This window comes from Lycium barbarum, chromosome 2 (genome assembly GCF_019175385.1).
Source record: "Lycium barbarum isolate Lr01 chromosome 2, ASM1917538v2, whole genome shotgun sequence".
In the NCBI taxonomy this organism is placed as follows: Eukaryota; Viridiplantae; Streptophyta; class Magnoliopsida; order Solanales; family Solanaceae; genus Lycium; species Lycium barbarum.
In genome coordinates, this window is record NC_083338.1 from 88,001,710 (window position 1) to 88,021,016 (window position 19,307).

At 37.4% G+C, this 19,307-nt stretch overlaps 1 protein-coding gene across 2 annotated transcripts; it reads left to right on the forward strand.

Moving 5' to 3' along the window:
• Positions 1-3,554: 3,554 nt before the first annotated feature.
• On the forward strand, positions 3,555-18,781 carry LOC132626613 (uncharacterized). Of its 2 annotated transcripts, XM_060341535.1 has the most exons (25): positions 3,555-3,830; positions 4,062-4,146; positions 7,949-8,306; positions 8,797-8,951; positions 9,532-9,768; positions 10,256-10,365; positions 10,443-10,520; positions 10,606-10,712; positions 11,756-11,850; positions 12,058-12,173; positions 12,280-12,383; positions 12,474-12,551; positions 12,695-12,773; positions 12,890-13,058; positions 13,501-13,571; positions 13,827-13,907; positions 14,016-14,086; positions 14,322-14,418; positions 14,497-14,556; positions 14,938-14,992; positions 15,071-15,468; positions 15,550-17,313; positions 17,412-17,975; positions 18,063-18,121; positions 18,281-18,781. In XM_060341535.1, the coding sequence occupies exons 3-25, from the start codon at positions 7,963-7,965 to the stop codon at positions 18,474-18,476; spliced, it is 5,088 nt and encodes a 1,695-aa protein (XP_060197518.1). In that variant the 5' UTR covers positions 3,555-3,830; positions 4,062-4,146; positions 7,949-7,962; the 3' UTR covers positions 18,477-18,781. The 2 variants fall into 2 exon arrangements, with proteins under 2 accessions (XP_060197518.1, XP_060197519.1); XM_060341536.1 differs by lacking the exons at positions 3,555-3,830; positions 4,062-4,146; positions 7,949-8,306 and having other exon boundaries at positions 8,896-9,031.
• The last annotated feature ends 526 nt before the right edge of the window (positions 18,782-19,307 follow it).

Genomic DNA, 19,307 nt, shown 5'->3' on the forward strand with positions numbered 1-19,307 from the left:
GTCAAGAGTTTCCCTTTCTCTCTCTATGTGTTCTTAACTTGTAAGTGTTGAAATGATGTAGTGAGTTGTGGAGTGAATCAGATTTTTCACTATGTGTATTCCCTACAAGACTTGGACATGTGTACCACACTAATCTTGGGTCAATAACCTTTGACCATGGCACTAATCTACACGGCTACACATGGAAAAAAATATGGGCAGATTGTTTTTTTGCTCCCAATCCCACTTATGGTTAGTTTAATCCCAATTTTCCATTAATATATCAATGCCAAACGAAATTGTAGTTAAATTATGACTTGAAACGAAACCGGAAGTTAAAATCTCTACTTCGTATCTTAAAATAATCTTGTCTTTAACTTGTTACGTTTAGTTTAAAACGTCCCAATGTATGAAAATATGGGATATAACAATTTGGGCACGGTGGAATCACAAGCAGCCCGTCTTCGCGGTGACATGTCCGGCCATTTAGGCATGGTGGAATTGTATCATCGTGTGCATACCATAGACTTATCATTATTATACATCTCATAGGCATATCATGACCTTATCACGAGCTTATCGTAACCTTATCCTAGCTTAGCATTATTATACATCTATCATTAAAACATACATTAAAACTTGAAGGTAACCATGGCTATGTCGGGGTGACATGAGGTCGTGAACCCCCGACTAAGTTATGGAGTGATCATAATCGTCATGTCTCACCTTGGAGGGACTAGCATTTTAAGGTGAGTGCCCACAAGGAAAGTCATCAATGGAGCTATACTTAGGATCATTAGCTTCATGGACATCTTATATTACTCTAGGATTCTTTATATTTAAACTCATCATAGTCATTATCTTGCTCGTCATTGTATCTCCTTTCTTTATCATATGCGTATGTAGCTCTATATAATTATGGACTCATAATGTCCGTTATGTAGGAAGATCATGGAAAAATGGGAAGATTTATGCCATAGGAGTCATGCCATAGAAGGAAAGGATTAGCCTTACATACCTTTTTCTTTAGCTATTCTACCGCTTGATCGTTCTCCTTCAATGCTCACGTCTTTACCTTCAAGGGAGTTCGTATTAACATTAGCTAAACGATTATAAGAACGTGTTTACTAAAGCTAGAGAAAATTGGGCAGCATTTTCTTTGTTTATACAACTTTCCTCATATCACATATCGACCCCCAAGCATCCATAACAACATTCACAGTATGATAGGCAACAATCATCATTCCTTTACATCATCCACATTTCACAATTTCACTTCAATTCCTCCATAATTGTGGTCATAGTACACTACTATGTTTTCTTGCATATAATGCTTACCCCATGTTCTTAATGTCATTTATAACATATTTAAAATCACAATATTTCAAGAATCATGACTCATCTCAAGCTACTACTCAAAATCTCATTATTCTCACATTCATGACCTATTTTCTATATCCTTCTACAATCTAAGTGTTTCAACTTCTCAATACCTTAAACAACATGAAAAGATCATAAAACTTACCTTTGAATGTGTAGGAACGGGTTTTGATTGGGGTTGCTTCACTTGGAGAAAACCCTTGCTTCAATTCCAAAGGAAATTTCTAACTTCCATAACCCTAGCAAGCTTCCATATGCTTGATTCCCCTTGAATATTAGTGTTTGATCTTTGGTTTCCCTTGATTTTATGTTGAAGAAGGGTATGGAATAGTCTAGAAGTTTGGAGAGAAGTGGAGAAGTGGAAAGAATGAGAAAATAAAAGTGGAGACATGTATTTATACTTGCAACTTAATCAGCCCGTCGGGCATTATACAGACCACTTATACGGTCCGCACAACCATGTACGGTCCGTATAAGTGTCCGTCGTTCACCACCATGGAAAACATTCTTCCTGTTGGGTTATACGGACCCTTATACGGTCCGTATAAAGTTCCACGGTCCGTGTAAGGTGGTCGTGTAACTCACAGTTTTTCTGAAGCTGTCCTCGTCGTTTCGTTTGATCTTCAATCCTTATACAACCTTCTTAACACTTGTTTAATACTTCATTAATGATCTAAACATCCCTATAACTCGTCCTCAAGGCCTTACCAACCAATTCTTAACGCAATAATTTACGAAACCTTTCCTAAACCCCACTTATACTCCAGTTATCCTTATCAATCCTTATTTCATCAATTCATATGACTTCAAAATCTTAACGTATGCATTCTAAGACCACTAATTATCCGTCTTATAGTCTTAAGAACTTCCTGTTATCCTTAAGCTCGCGTTGGTTCATTCACTACACGACGACATGAAATTTCCAAGGTGTAACAATTAGTATGGCTTAAAGAGTGTAATGAATGGCTAGATAACCAACACACTCGGCACACTCCACTCTTCACTCTTCAACACGATCTATTCTAATAGGGCCAATTTTTTTTGTCTACTAACTTCAATTGTAAAGTGCCTTTCAATCCTCCATTATTAAATACAATCAGAATTTTTCATTTTATAATTAGAGTAAAGGCCAAAAAAGGAGAAAAAAGATAAATGTCAATGGAGGCTATAAAGAGGTGTTACATCACCTTATCTATGCCTAACTTTATAATATATATAGTTTTTTTCTATTAATAAAATGAGGCCAATTAGCCTTTGACAATTTTATATATTGTGAGATTTTTTTTTTAAAAATAATTATAATAAAAAACCGTTCGTGCAAGTAAAAGAGTCAAAAATATTTTTGTAAATTTTTTCTATAAAGCTTACAGCAAGTAACAACGGTGTTTGATATTATGTTTGTTTCATCAACTGGAAAAATACAATAAATTGAACTTTTTTTGGGGGGAGAGTTGCCATCACTTCAACAAATCTAAAAAAGGAAAGTACAACAAAAAGTCTCATGCTAGCTGACCCACAAAATCAATGTCAATGGACTGCTTACAAGCACAAACAACATTGAAAGAATAGAAGCTCACTCTTCTTTAACCAATTACACCCTCACAAAAAACAATATTAAAAAAAACAAAAAATGGAGGAGGAAAGGAGAACTCCAACCCAAGCTTGTCAACTGCAAAAAACCGTTATACTTCAACTTCCACAAAGATGAAAAAGGATAACAAATGAGTTTTATATATATATAAAAAAAAAAAGCAAAGTGCACTGTAATTGTTATAGTGCGCACGGAAAAACTCAAAAACATTATTAATTCCATCCAATTTATGTTATACACTTTTCGTTTTAGTTTGCTTAAAATAAAATGATACATTTTTATATTTAAAAATAATTTAACTTAATACTTCTGCTTTAGTCACACAAATATTTATGACTTGTTTTAGATCACAAATTTCAAAAGTCTTTTTTTTCTTAAACTTCGTATTTAGTTAAACTATATCACATAAATTGGGATGACGGATGAAAATTAAAACTGAAAATTTATCAAAATCATTTACAGTAACTTAAGCATTGCCCTTATTAATTTGATTTTTTAAAGAGTTTGTAGTATTTATAAATATTTCTCACATAATTATAAAGAAATTGTTTTATTTTGACGAAAGGCATAAAGATATAAATTGGCAACTCCCCAACCCCTTTGTGTCTCTACTACTGTGTTCTTCACACATCCTTTCTTCTTCTCTTTCCTACACAAAACCAAACACTCCACACAGAGAACTTCAACAAACAATATAAGAGCTCCCTCCTTCAATATCTAAAACCCCACTTCCCTTTGTTCAAAATTCTTTTTTTTTTTAAACTTTAAATAACTAATTTTTCCTTCGATCTCCATTTTTCTTTTTCTTTTTTGTTTACTAAAATTCCACTCAAGAAACAAAACGCCATCGTTTCAACAGGCCAAAAGGACTGTATTGTAGGTAAGAATTAAAGTTTCCAATTTGGGAATGTAGGAACAAAATAAAGGGTATTTCATATTTCCTCTTTTTTATTTTGTACTCAAAATTGGGACTGTTTTCTTTTTTCTTTTTGCATGTAGATTTATTAGATCTCAAATTGGACCATTTCTTGAAATTGGGTTGGTTTATTTTTGTACTTTAATAGGGTGTGAAGTGTAAATAACTTGAATTTTTTTTGTTTCAATGTTACAGTGGAATGCTTATGGGTTGCGGTTGTTCAAGGTTTCTTGTTTCTGGTGATTGCCCATCTGGTTAACTTGCTTAAAGAATATAAAAGGTTCAATCTTTTTGTTATTGTTTTTTTTTTCTTTTTCTTTCTGTTTTATTTCAAAGTTATTGGGTAAAATTTTGTACTTCCTTTGTGCTTCTTATTTGTAATTGTGGTGCTAAGATCAATATTATTGAAACAAAAGATAGAATAGAACATCTTGAGTTCCTTAATTAGGTTATTTTGGTTCCAGTAGGGTAACATATATTAGGGTTTCATGATTTAGACTATTACTGTTGTTTTTCATTGTCTTTTTAATTTTCTGTTTCTGGGGAATGGTGTTATTATGAGTATCATCTTTGGGAAGTGGAAACATATTAAGACCTTGTTGCTGTAAAATTATTTAGTATTGAGATGGGCCTGAAAAGAGAATGGATATATAGGAATCATATAGTCGAGCATAAGGGTCTTGGAGCAACAGTAAAGTTGTCTCCGTGTGACCCTATAGGTCACGGGTTCGAGCTGTGGGAGCAGCCACTAATGCTTGCATCACACCCCTTGGGGTGCGGTCCTTCCCCTGACCCTGCTAACGCGGATGCTTTGTACGCCGGGCTGCCCTTATATATTTGAGCGTAACCAATTTGGGATTGAGGCATAGTTGATTAATTGGGAAAATTAAATTTAGCAGTGAAAACACAAACTATGAAATAGGATATTTGTTTACTTTCCTTGGAACAACATCCTTCCACCAAGAAAACTAGGAGAACAGGTTGAAGAGAGGTCGTTATATGCATGTATTCTGTATCTGTTTATTCAGGTTCAAAAACGGGAGATTGCACTTCCTCGGTTGACCATGATCTTGGTCTTGTGGAACCATGGGACTATGGGAGTGCCTTAACTATTAAGATTCTCCTGAAATATTTTAACATTGCCAACCTTATCCAATTTTAGGTTTCTCAAGTGCTTATATCATGACTCAGACTACCTCCGAGTTTATGACTCTGTATAGGTAGAGTGAATCTAAAACCTATCTTTGTAATTTGTAGATTAAAATAGTCCATACAGGAAATTCTTAGTACAATTCTAGGATAAATACTTCAAGAAATTATTTATGCCTTAGGCTTTCTTATCCCGTCAGTAGTAGACAATTCTGCTCGAGCTTTTATAGTTCTTTGTTAATTATTAGTGTCTTTTGAAGCTATGTTGCTCGGATCCTCCAAAAATGCTGTCGCATTCATGCCGGATCCTCAAAAAATGATTAACTTTTGGAGAATCCGACACACGGCCGGCAACATTTTTTGAGGATTGGAGCAAAAAAATTTTGAAAGATTGGAACGAAGTTTCCACATGCTTATCGCACCCATTCAACAAGGGTACGACAAGGCAAGTGAAGGATTTGCGTAAAATTGGTTCTAAGCACCTTGTCCCTTGCAGAGATTGGTCAAAGTTGTCACATCTCGGCTGTTTATTAGTTTTTCAACCCAAGTGAGGCTTGAGAACTTATCTCTTGCACTTTCATTTATGGGTATGAGCCTTTATTGAAAAAATGAGGTTGACCCTTAGTCCATCCAACTATGCACCTTTCTTCCAATTGTCCAAAAAATGGGGAAGAGTGAATATAGACTGAGGGCCATTACAATAGTTAATAAAGAACTAGTTTGGTCTATGCCGTGTAGATTTTACAATAGAGACTATATACGTTGCAAGTTTAGCTTTCATAAAAAGAATTAAGGTGAAGTGAAATTAGATACGCTGATGCATGATGGTGCTTAATAGACGATTTATAATCCATGATCCAATCATTTAGAGGGATGATGTAATAGGTGATGATGAATGTGCAAAAATAAAAGTGATAGTGCAAAAATAAAAGTGATAGCTAAAATGGAGAGGTTCTATGCAAAATTTATCTCACAAATTGAAAGGCAAGTTCTATCAAGTGGTTTAAAATCCAATGATATTATATGAGTGTCAATGCCTCTAAGTTGGCCGATCCAATATACTCACAAGGTAAATGTTGTCAAGATGTTGATGTTAAGATGGATGTTCGGTGATATGTGATTGGACAAGATTAGAAATAATGACATATGACAGAGGGTGCAATTAACACGCATGGAAGCTAAAACGAGAAAAAGTAGTGCGAGATAGTTTGGCCATGTTTTACGGAGACGTACAAACACCGTCTTCGAACACCAGTCGTTAGGTATGACAATATGGTGGTTAAAGGTGATAAACTTCAGTTTCAGAAAAAAGGGTGATAAACAAGTGTCCTACAATCACTCAAAACCAACATGAATCTAGATAGGAGTTGAAAACAATGGAAGTAGAAGATCGATATAGACGTTACCACTAATAGGGGCTAAGGATTAGATGTTGTTGTTCACTTACATTAGTCCGGTTTTAGTCAGAATCTTTTAGTCTAGTTAGAGACTCGTCTCTGTGCAGGTATAAGTGTGAGGTTTAGAGAACACTAATCTGCCTTGAAACACCAACTATTCAGTGCTAGAATGAAATGGACCTGAATACATCAATGGATATAGATCACTTATAAAAAAAATAAAAACATCAATTGATATAGATGATTCTTACAGCTGACACTGATTGTAGTTTGTTGTTGAGGATAGTTGATTTGCTATAGGCGGGCCATAAAGATAACAGCCAATTAACCAGTCAAGCCAAAAGTTAAGAGCAACCATTGGGTGCCTGATGAAAGTTTTGACAGTAAGTGGATCAAGCTTGTCATTTTAACTATATTTAAGGGTTCCACTTGACTTCAATGTATCTAGAATACAACAACAACAACAACAACAACAACAACCCAGTGAAATCCCACATCGTAGGGTCTGGGGAGGGTAGAGTGTACGCAGACCTGACTCCTACCAAGGTAGGACGGCTGTTTCCGAAAGACCCCCTCAATGTATCTAGAATATGATCTCAAAAACTTGTGTTTGGTCCCAGGTTTGAACTACAAACACTGGAATCTCTTAACTTTTCTCAGGCTACCTAGAGAATGATTAAAATCACCATGGAACAAAATTACATCATGGCTGAATGTTAAATTTTTTTTCGAAGGCTCTCCTTCTTCAGTGCTCTTACTAGTTTACTGATTCCTAGAAATTATGTTCATGCGTCCTGGGAATTCCAGGTTCTTCAGACATGGTCCTTGTGGATAATAAACCAGGTATCTTTCCCACATTAATTTTCCAACTTGAGTGTATCCATATAGAAAGGGTTCCAGAATTTTAGATTTATCAAAAAAGAAATAAAGGGTTCCAGAATTTTAGTCAAAGTTCAATTTCCCTTAGCTCTATGTGGCTCTATTAGATTACGGGTAGACTCGAATACACTCTTGCTGTGGGTAAAGAGACAACATGGTCCAAATTTGTTGAACCGTGCAACTGTGGGTACAGATTATTGCCATCAAAGAAGAGTTTTTTGAACTGGTCCCTCGGATGGCAATTCAAGTCAAAATTCAATTTCCCTTACCTCTATTAGATTACGTGTAGACTCGAATACACTCTTGCTGTGGGTAAAAAGACAACATGGTCCAGATTTGTCCAACTGTGCAACTGTGGGTACAGATTATTGCCGTCAAAGATGAGGTTTTTGGACTGGTCCCTGGGATGGCAATTCGCACCGCTGAATGTTAATTAATAATGGATCTACACTTTGTTCCTTTCTCATTTATTCCGTAATTGAGCCCCCTCTCAAGCATGTGCAAGAAATTGCAATTTTAACTGTACATGGAAGCTCCGCGGCAAGTTATAAAGCGATGTGACAATTCAGCAATTCTTTCTTTTATTTGTCTTATTCTTCATTTTCCTGACATCATGTTTTGTAAAGGATCTTGATGAATGTATTTTATCTTTATTAGGTTATATTGGATAGATGTCTTTTCGGAAGTATATTCCCCCTTCTGATGCACCATCTGGAAGTATGAAATCGTTGAACTTATCTGGAAAGGCAAATCAAAATTCTCAACCATCTGATCCACAAAGTTCAACAGATGCTGATATGGACATCGACATGGGTGAGGTCTACTTTTTGATTATGCATTTCCTATCAGCTGGACCATGTCACAGAACTTATGGGCAATTCTGGAATGAACTTCTGGAGCATCAACTTTTACCCCGTAGATACCATGCTTGGTATTCAAGGAGTGGGGCACCAAGTGGTGACGAAAATGATGATGGGAGGTCTTTCCCGTTAAGTTACAATAGATTGGTGGAAAGGTAACTTTTGCTTCCTTATTCATCAAATGTCAAGGATATATGACTTATCAATTCCACTTTAACCAATCTCTTGTCATGTATTTCTTCTTTTATATCTTCGAGTTAGTAACATGTTTTCTGAATGGAATTAAAGTACAGTTTATGAACTCCTTTCAGATTGAAAGATGTTACTCTCTGTTATAGGCCCTTATCTCTTGATATTTGATCTAAATGCTTGTGATGACTGAGATCATTCAGTTGTTTTGATTCAAGAATGATTGCAGATACAAGAAAATCATCTGGTTTATTGTGCTACTCAAAAAATGTAGTTTTTGTTTGACCAGTTGATCTCTTATTGATCCTTTGCTGCCCCCCACCCTTTTATATACAGTCCTTATGAAATTTTCCTCTTTTGAGAAGATGAAAGCGGTTGGGATCATATTCTCCCTCTTTCCTGAATTATGTTTGCTGCTTACTGTGTTCATAGTGATAATGTGTCTGATGTATCTAGGTACTCTCATGTGGGAAAGGATCACTTGGTGAAGCTTTTAAAGCAATTATTGTTGACTGTGAAAGCTCCCCCTCCGGGTATGGTTGGTAGCAATACAATTAATGCAGCAGCTGTTCCGACTCTGCTGGGAACTGGTTCCTTTTCACTTCTCAGCAGTACGTGTTCTAGTTTCACTACTTTTCACTTGGTTATCAAAAGTTCCATGAATTCTTCATGCACTGCGAATTTCGATGTGGTAAATTTTTTGATTCCATCTGAATCATTTTATGTGAAGCAGATTGAATAAGCACAAAGCTTAAAATATTCATTTGATTGCATTAGATTAGTCACAGTGAATTAAAATACGTTGAAGGAAACAATGATTTAAAGATAGTTTATGGAGAATGCATCACATCATAGTTTAGGTTTATGAAGAAATCATAGTTTAAATTTTTTTCTTCTGGAATTTGCAGAAGTCCTATAGAGTAATACTTTTAGTAGAATTCTTCCTAGCTTTTATTAGGTGCCAAAACTGGCAAATGAAGAGGGAGTAGTTTCATGTCCTTGACAAGTGAAACCATTATGCACCACTTGATACCCAGAGTGGTAGAGGGTTTTACTTTATTCTTACAATAGACCCTTGTGGTCCGGCCCTTCCCCGTACCCCGCGCATAGCGGGAGCTTAGTGCACCGGGCTGCCCTTTTTTTTCCTGTTAGCTCTCAGTTGTCCTTAAACTCTCGTCCTCTCTCTATCAGGTGATCAAGACCAGAGAAAAGATGAAGTTAAGCCCCCAGGTCACTTACGTTGGCCGCACATGCTAGCAGATCAGCTGCGTGGACTAAGTTTGAGAGAAATTGGTGGTGGATTTTCTAAACACCATCGTCCACCATCTATTCGTGCAGCATGTTATGCCATTGCGAAACCATCCACTATGGTGCAGAAGATGCAAAATATTAAAAAAGTTCGAGGACATCGGAATGCAGTTTATTGTGGTAACTTCTTTGGTTTGCATGTGTTATTCTTATATCATCACTTCTTGGACTCGATGATAACCACCTTTCTGAGAGTGGCTGAGTGCCCTAAGACAGTTCTATTACTTCATGTGTAACTTCTTAGCTTTGTGTGTATCGTTATCTCCTGATCTTTTGTACAATAATAGAATGTTTACCCAAAGCAGAAGGAAGTAGTGGTCCCATTTTGGTGATACTGTGCAAATTTTGTTACATTGTGTGGGTGTGTAGTTTTGACATTGGTTAATTATAAAGGAGCTTTATATTGATGATTATCATTCTGTTTTTGCTGTTATGTAGAGTTATGAATTTTTTCAATTTTCATCTGGTCAAGGTGGGTTTATGTTTTGCTTCTTATTTTGGCCTTGAGCCATTGAGTAATTTAGTTAATGAAGCTTTGCTTTAATTAGGTGCTCTATAAACTTCTTCTTTGAGTCAATTGAATAATTAAGAGGAATATTGACTGCAGCGATATTTGATCGGTCTGGGAGATATGTTATTACTGGCTCAGATGACCGACTTGTAAAGATTTGGTCAATGGAAACTGCATATTGCTTGGCCAGCTGCCGCGGGCATGAAGTAAGCTGTTGCTATAGTTATCTTGATCCATCTCTTAATCTTCTGTCTTTTGCATTCACTTGTTGTTTTTCTTTCAGGGTGATATCACTGACCTAGCTGTCAACTCCAACAACACTTTAGTAGCTTCTGCTTCAAATGATTGCATCATCAGAGTTGTAAGATACTTTTTCAAAGTTACATGATTTCCTATCATATGTACTTCTGAATGGTCATCTGAGTGTTCTTTTTTCATTATAACAGTGGCGCTTGCCTGATGGGCTGCCAATTTCTGTGTTGCGTGGTCATACTGGAGCTGTTACGGCAATAGCATTTAGTCCAAGACCTAGTTCTATTTATCAGCTCTTATCGTAAGACCATTTGATTGTCTATGCTACTTCCGTGGAATTTCATATGCAATATCTTTGTATCTCTGATTCATTTTCTTAATTGTGTATCTGTGCTAAGTTTTGTACAAGTGTTACCCTGAAAGAGGATATCTCCACCTATAGGTAGTTCTTTACATGAGATTTAAGTGATATAAAGGAAGAACCCATAGTGCCTTCCTTCTAATTAAAGAAAATAACTCCAACTTTTGCAAAGGTTTTTCTAATATTTTTCTGCAATCTAATAGAGGGAGGGTCTAGAGGAAGCTGTCTTTCAAAATTTTATTCACGCTATTTCTCCTAAATCTTCCCAAGTTTGAATTTGTTCAAACAAAATGGTAACTGACCTGAATGAAGCAGAGTAAAGGATTCATATGATTCTAATTAATTTGAGAATGAGGCTTATTTGATTGTTGATTATTGAAAAAAAATAACTGTTAACCTGTCCATACCATGCTTTAAGTTGACTTGAGCTTGCTAATGGTAGTCTAGTCCATGAGGGCTCATTCAAGGTCTCACTGCCAGATCATCTGGATGGTTTCTGTTTTTTAAATAAGCTGTTCTCAAAGCTATCCAATGCTTGGTAGTTTTGCTTAAAAAAATGCTTGATAGTTTAACTTCAAATGGTTAATCTCTTCCTTTCCCTTTTGCCTCCATAAATCTTGTTCTCTGTGACTTTACTGTTTCTACCCCATCTGCACTGTGGCCCAAGAGCACAAGTAGTCTTTCATGTGGAGACTGAGTTTTACATTGTGAAGAGACCTTTCCACATAAATGAGTCTTATCCAATGAAATAACTTTATTTTCTATGTCATGGTATAAATTGCTCACGGTACATCTTTTGATAAGGTAAAATAATTTTATTAATGATGTTATGCTTTAATTGCTCATGGAAGAAACTCCCGTATACAAGTGGTATACCAAATGTAGAGAACCCACAAAAAAAGAGATGTTTTTCTATCTCTTTGTATACTCTATAATGTCACTCCTTGACTACTATATACTCTATGCCACTACCATTACCGCAGGTCATCTGATGATGGAACATGTCGGATTTGGGATGCTAGATTTTCTCAGTATAAACCACGCCTGTACATACCAAAACCACCTGAAACAGTTGCTGGTAAGTTGCAATGTTTATCTGTCGGCTATGTTGCTCGGACTCTTCAAAAATACTGCCGCACCCATGTCGGAACCTCCAAAGTTATATTACTTTTGGAGGATCCTGCACTCTCCCGTCATTTTTGAAGAGTCTGAGCAACATAATCTGTTGACATTCTGAATCCAAACTTACATGGCAAATTGTTTACAATTGCCTAAATGGTTGTAGGGAAGAACACTGGTCCATCATCAAGCACTGTTTTGCAAATCCACCAGATCTTCTGTTGTTCATTCAATGCCAGTGGAACGTTCTTTGTAACTGGAAGCTCAGACACTTGTGCAAGAGTAAGAACAGATTGCTCTGTCTGACTTGTATCCACTGTCATTACCCTGTTGTTGTAGCTTTCTGACACTGATGTGTGCTGCTTGTGATAATCTTATTTACTTGCAGGTCTGGAATGCTTGTAAATCTAATTCTGATGATTCAGAGCAGCCTAATAATGAGATTGAGATTTTATCTGGTCATGAAAATGATGTAAACTATGTGCAATTCAGGTGAATAGCTCCAGGATGAAGTTTCATGTGTCAGTTCAATTCAAGTGTGTTTCTATTCCTTATGTTCATGATGTTGTCTTGTGAGTGCAGTGGCTGTGCTGTTGCGTCCAGATTTTCCTCCTCTGATGTATCAAAGGAAGACACTGTCCCTAAGTTCAAAAACTCATGGTATGTCTAAGGAAATTAAAGGAACTAAAAGAGAAAGTGGAAAACATTCATCATGTTAGCTACATGCTGTATAACTCTGTCGTCATTAATATTGCTTGTGATTTTGCTTAAAGAAGTTTGACCTCCGAAGTTTACTGTTTCAGGTTTAATCATGATAACATTGTTACCTGTTCCCGTGATGGCAGCGCAATCATTTGGATCCCCAGATCACGTAGATCACATGTGAGTTCTCTTTAGATCCCCATTCAATCTTTGTTTTCTTTTCTAAGCTCAAAGCAATATCTAGTTCTGTTCTCATTTTGTTTCATCTTTCTCATACCGTATATTCTTTGTTTAAGGGAAAGGGCGGACGTTGGCAGAAAGCATATCATTTGAAAGTTCCACCACCTCCAATGCCACCGCAACCTCCTCGAGGCGGTCCACGTCAAAGAATTCTTCCAACTCCACGCGGTGTTAATATGATTGTCTGGAGCTTGGATAATCGTTTTGTCCTTGCTGCTATCATGGGTATGATGTAGTTTTTATACATTTTCCGCACATTGAGAGCATCTAAATTAGCTGACCAAATTATTACAACTTTCGGCTTGACTGCTTTTTAAAATTGTTAACTCTTGGTCACTTCCTTCAACTCTTCTCCCTGATTTCTTCATTGGGTACTTCCTGTTGGTAGATCTTCACCCTTCAATGGTGTCTCCACCATGCTTCTTAGTACTTTTCCTTGTAAAATAATTTTAGTAACGTAACTTCAGCTCGTTCTCATCCCAAAGGCTTGAGTTCTTCTTGATCCTGTTGCTTCTTAATCAGTTTTAATAGTCTACTTCAGCTTGTTCTCAACCCAGAGGCTTAAGTTTAAACTCTTCTTTTTCTTTTGCATTGCACCTACAATTCTTGCTGAAGCCCTAAGAATTTTTTGTTACCTTAAGGTGCTCTGATGAAACTTTGTTTGCAGATTGCAGAATATGCGTGTGGAATGCTGTTGATGGTAGCTTAGTGCATTCTTTGACGGGTCATACTGAATCTGTAAGCTATCTGATGCAATTTGATAATAGGTTGTCATGATAGCTGTCATAAATTGGGAAGCCTTTAAAAATTGTGAGCAAGACCTGCCCTATATTATAATGAACTGGACTGAAGGCCCACTTTATCCTTATATTATTTATAACCTCCTAGCTGCCTGAACATGAGATTAAACTTAAGTTGGAATTAATTACAATTGATTGCATTTACTTTTGTTTGCCCGGACTGTGTCTCATGGTGTGCGCTTGCTGATTGCAGACCTATGTACTTGATGTCCATCCTTCTAATCCTAGAATAGCAATGAGTGCTGGTTATGATGGGAAAACAATTGTCTGGGATGTGAGTAACTGATTCTCCTACCTTTTTTTTTTCTTCTTGTAGTATACTTGTACTAAATTTTCGCATCAATTCAAGTACCAAAACTCCATATATCCTTCAAATTTGTAGATATGGGAAGGTGCACCTATTCGAATATACGAAATTGGGAGATTCAAGCTAGTTGATGGGAAGTTTTCTCCGTAAGTCTATGATCTTACTTGTGCTTTCTACAGCTTTTCTCAATACATTTGATGTTACTTCAAGACACTCAAGCTCAGGTGTGTGTCAAAGACCTGGGAGGTACTCTTTACAGCTGTTTTACTTGGAAAAGGAGATGCAGATTTATTACACTCAATTTACCTTGTCTATGCTAAATTCTTAGTTAGTTATGGGCAAGTTATTAGCTTTGATGTATGCTCCTTTCTACCTTAACAGGGATGGGACGTCAATAATACTTTCAGATGATGTTGGCCAATTGTACATATTGAATACAGGGCAAGGAGAATCCCAACAGGATGCTAAGTATGACCAGGTTTGTTGGAGTTCCAGAAGTATTTTGGTTGCATCGTCCCAGATTAAGTAAATGATTTCTGATGCATGTCTTGAACAGTTTTTTCTTGGAGATTATCGCCCTGTCGTTCAGGATTCACAAGGAAATGTCCTTGACCAGGTTGGTGGTCTGTCAATTCCTTACTATGTGCTATCTATTCAAGAAACTATAAGTTAAGAATGGAGGGTTGAGATTAGGTGCGGGATAGCTTCAGGGTTGCACTTTTAAACTAAAAACAATTTGAAGTGAACATTTTAGTAAGTTTAAATGCTAAGTATCCTTATTGATATTGATTTAGAATTGAGATTCAAAAATATTCTATCCTGTATCATCGTCTATCATAGTTTGAATTTGAATGATTGGTATCACTGTCATACCTTGATTTGACATTGATATTGATTTAGGTTTGTTGGAGCGCCTTTTTAATTCAAAACACCAACTTCTACGAAGTTGAAGGGCAGATTTTGTTTATGCTTTTTATTAATTGATAATATTTTACAGGAAACGCAACTTGCTCCGTACAGGAGGAATATGCAAGATCTCCTTTGTGATGCAGGTTGGTGATTCTTGTTTAAAGAATATCATTCTTATTTATTCTTTCCCCCAAATGTCTCATGTATTTATGTGATGTCAGGCATGATTCCATATCCAGAGCCATACCAGAGCATGTATCAACGAAGGCGTTTAGGAGCTTTGGGAATCGAGTGGAGACCCTCGTCATTCCGATTTTCTATTGGGACAGATTTCAACATGGACCAGCAGTACCAAACTTTTCCTATTATAGACTTGGAGATGCTGATTGAACCACTTCCAGTTTTTTTGGATGCAATGGATTGGGAACCAGAAATTGAGGTACAAAGTGATGAATCAGATTCAGAGTATAATGCAGCTGAAGAATATTCTTCTGGAAAAGAGCAAGGGAGTTTCTGTTCCGATGCTTCTGCAAATCCAGAATTTAGTGAAGACAGTGAGGCTGAAGATAATCAAAAAGATGCTCTCCGTAGATCACGAAGAAAGAAGCAGAAATCAGAAGTAAAAGGCTTTTCTGTATTTTTGCTTCAGTTTTCTTTTTTACATGCAGTTCTTGATAATCATTTTTGCTTCTTTTTTAAGGCTGAAGTTATGACATCCTCTGGAAGGCGTGTAAAAAGGAAGAACTTGGACGAGTGTGACAACAGTTCTCATAGGATCAATCGCTCTAGGAAATCAGGACATGGTCGAAAAGCGAAGAAAAAGTCATCAAAATCTTTGAGACCCCAGAGAGCTGCTGCTCGCAATGCCCTACATTTGTTTTCCAGAATTACGGGGACATCTACTGAAGGAGAAGATGAGTATGGTTCAGACGGCGATTCATCAGATAGTGAATCCACACTTCAGGACTCAAACAATGGAAATGAGGATTCAGATATGTCCTCAGACAGTGAACGACATGGGCATTCAAAGGGGAAAGAAATATGCATTGATCACTCTGATGAAACAAATAAACTTCAGCCATTTCCTAACTCTAATCTCAACGGTGGAATTAGGAGGAGACTGGTCCTAAAACTGCCAAATCGTGATTCAAGTAAATATGGAACTCCAAGCAATTACAAGCCTGGTCTAGCTGGTCCATCTTTGGCTCCTGAGGAAGCTGCTGAAGTAAGTCAAAACTACTTTGACTGTGAGGATAACAACCCGAGTGATGCTAATGGTGACATAAGAGAAAAGTGTGAAACTGATCAACCATCAAAAATTGAAAATCACTTGGGCCTCTTGGAAGGGTGCAAAGATGGGAACATCAAATGGGGAGGCGTTAAATCCCGCTCAACCAAGCGCTCAAGGATGGGAGAAGTGTTGCCATCAGGTTCAGAGACTGGACCTAGCTCATTTGCTGAGGGACACATTCTGAAAGAAAATGTTGTTAATGGGCACTCAATGCTTGAAAAGGAGCACCACAGAGTTTCTCCTTGTTCAGGGATCCAAAATGAAACCAATGGAGTTATTCATGTCAATGAGAATCATTGTCAGGATGCGATACAGGAGGCAGAAAATGTTACGCTTTTAGATGGAACTGACAGTAATCATTCAGTTAAAGAAAATGCTACTCCTATCCCAATGAGGTTGCGTATAAGGTCAAAAATTCTTTCTGGTCATCTTGGTAACAGTGACAAGATTGATACAAAGACTTCATTGGAGGATTCTGGGTGCACTGCTTGTGATACAGTTTCTGAATGTCAGGATACTGAGAAGCTCTTAAGTTCAGAAGCCCCCACTGAAGAAGATAGCAGAATACCAACTCTAAATGATGGAGACCATGCAAAAAGGCTAGATGCAGACAATATTGGTGCAACTTCTGGGACAGAATTGCAAGTGTCACAGCAGGTGCGGTCGCATGATATGATGTTCAGTGCTGTCTATAGAAGGTCAAAATTTGGTCGGCGTAGAAGTGGTAGAGAAGGTCTCAGTGGGAATACGGAAGCGACCACTTCAAACGCGGGGAGTCATAGCCTAGCTGAGGGATCTGAGGCCATTATTGAGGGTGTTCGAAGAACTAGATCTATTAGATTAAGGTCAACAACTTGTGATGTGAATCCTGCACATGGCAATGACAGATTCATGCAGCCACATGATGGTTCAGAGGGAACATCAACTGAAAAGACTTCAGTTAACCGAGATCATGAAAGCTCATTTGAAGAACCGCTACTTGGTTCAGCTAGTGCTGTTGGGTTGCGATCTACCAGAACGCGGAGAAGCAGCTATTATGCCCGTGAAACTAGTCCTCCAGACAGAAGGAAATCAAATCAAGCAGCAAGAAGCTCATGGTTGATGTTGGTAGCCCATGAGGAGGGCTCCCGGTATATACCTCAGCGAGGGGATGAAATTGTGTATTTAAGACAGGTATTCTTGAATTTATATTAGTGTCAAAGATTTGTGTGCCTAGAATTCTTTTTTCTACCAGAAACTGATCCTTAATCTGCACTTGGTGATCTATACAGGGGCATGAGGAGTACATAACTCAGAACAACTTGAGGGATTTAAGCCCAATAAAGGGGAATATAAGAGCAGTAGAATTTTGTATGGTTGAAAACCTTGAATACAAAACACGGCCAGGTTCCGGAGAAAGCTGCGCTAAAATGACGCTGAAATTTGTAGATCCTGCTTCTGATGTGGTGGGGAAATCATTTCAGTTGACACTGCCTGAAGTGACTGGTTTCCCTGATTTTCTTGTTGAAAGAAGCAGATATGATGCTGCTATAGAAAGGAACTGGACTTCCCGGGACAAATGCCAAGTTTGGTGGAAAAATGAAGGTGAGGAAGATGGGAGTTGGTGGGAAGGTAGGATTCTAAATGTGCAAGCTAAATCTCATGAATTTCCTGACAGCCCCTGGGAAAGGTATATTGTCCGATACAAGAGTGATCCATCGGAAACTCATCAGCATAGTCCTTGGGAACTCTATGATGCTGACACCCAATGGGAACAACCCCATATAGATGATGAAACTAGAGAGAAGCTGATGCATGCGTTTACTAAGCTGGAGCAATCTGGGAATAAACCTCAGGTAGCAATATCCGCTTGCGGCTACTAATTCATATTATTGACAGAACATGTCTCAATAGTTTTTTTTTTTTTTTTTGGTGGGCTGCAGGACTATTATGGGGTTGAAAAATTGAGACAAGTTTCACAAAAGTCAAACTTCATTAACAGGTAGCCTAGTTGGTTTCATCAATTTCCATTTGTACTCGTTTCATGCTCTGACAAGTTGCATTACTTGGCACTCTGTATTATGAATCTATGATTGGCAGAATGTAAAGTTCCCTATGAGTGGCAAATGATGCATACTTATGAAGTACTATTAATTCGCAGGTTTCCTGTTCCGTTGTCACTTGAAACCATTCGGGCTAGGCTAGATAACAATTACTATAGGAGTCTGGAGGGAATGAAGCATGACATTGAGGTGATGCTCTCAAATGCAGAGTCATACTGTGGAAGAAATGTCGAGTTAACAACGAAAGTGAGACGTTTGTCCGAGTGGTTCAGACGGACGCTCTCATCTTTGTAGCAACTTCAGATGCAATTTTGTAGAAATTTACCCTCCGTTTTAACTTAGTCCAGGCCCCTTCAATATTGTAAATAATATTTTTGCCTTCCTAATTTTTTTATTCTTTTCTTCTCGAAATACCAAATCCTTCTAGGTCAGAAAAATAGGCTGAAGATTCTTTATAGGAGGTTTAGATCAGTGCTGGGGAGCTATCCAGCCCAAATTCATTATTTCTAGTTTAACATCTAAATGTAGAACTGATCGAAGATCATTGAAGCTGACAATTTTGGGGCTTAAACCCATTGAATGCAAATATCTTTAGCCCAGACCAATGCCTTGCCATCTGTACATATTAGTGATGTGCGCCTTGCATGCGGCAAGATCATGCAGTGTAATTATCATTCATTATAACAGTATTTTACTATAGCACCCTAATTTTTTGCGGAACCAATTTTTCATATTAAATTTTACTTCTCTATAACAGTATTCTATTTATACCTCCAAATCACTGGTATGGCTATCGAAATCGTGAGCATCGGCATGTAGGTTCCAAGTCCAAGTGGTAGTATCAGGCCCTTTGGCTATTGTTCTTGAGAAATGACTCGGTCTGGCCCATTCCTCGAAAGAAGTTTTTACGGGATCTCTATCTATCAATATTTTAACTTCTGGTTCTGGCGAACGAATAATCATTGATGGGGCAAGATCATGTAGTGTAATTATCATTCATTATAACAGTATTTTACTATAGCACCCTAATTTTTTCCGGAACCGATTTTTCATATTAAATTTTACTTCTCTATAACAGTATTCTATTTATAACAGTAATGACATTCATTATAGCGGTACATTCTT

Coding starts and splice junctions, on each gene's coding strand:
- LOC132626613 (XM_060341535.1), top strand. CDS start 7,963: ATGTCTTTTCGGAAGTATATTCCCCCTTCTGATGCACCATCTGGAAGT. Junction 9,769..10,255: donor TCGGAATGCAGTTTATTGTG/GTAACTTCTTTG, acceptor TATTGACTGCAG/CGATATTTGATCGGTCTGGG. Junction 15,469..15,549: donor GAAAGAAGCAGAAATCAGAA/GTAAAAGGCTTT, acceptor TTCTTTTTTAAG/GCTGAAGTTATGACATCCTC.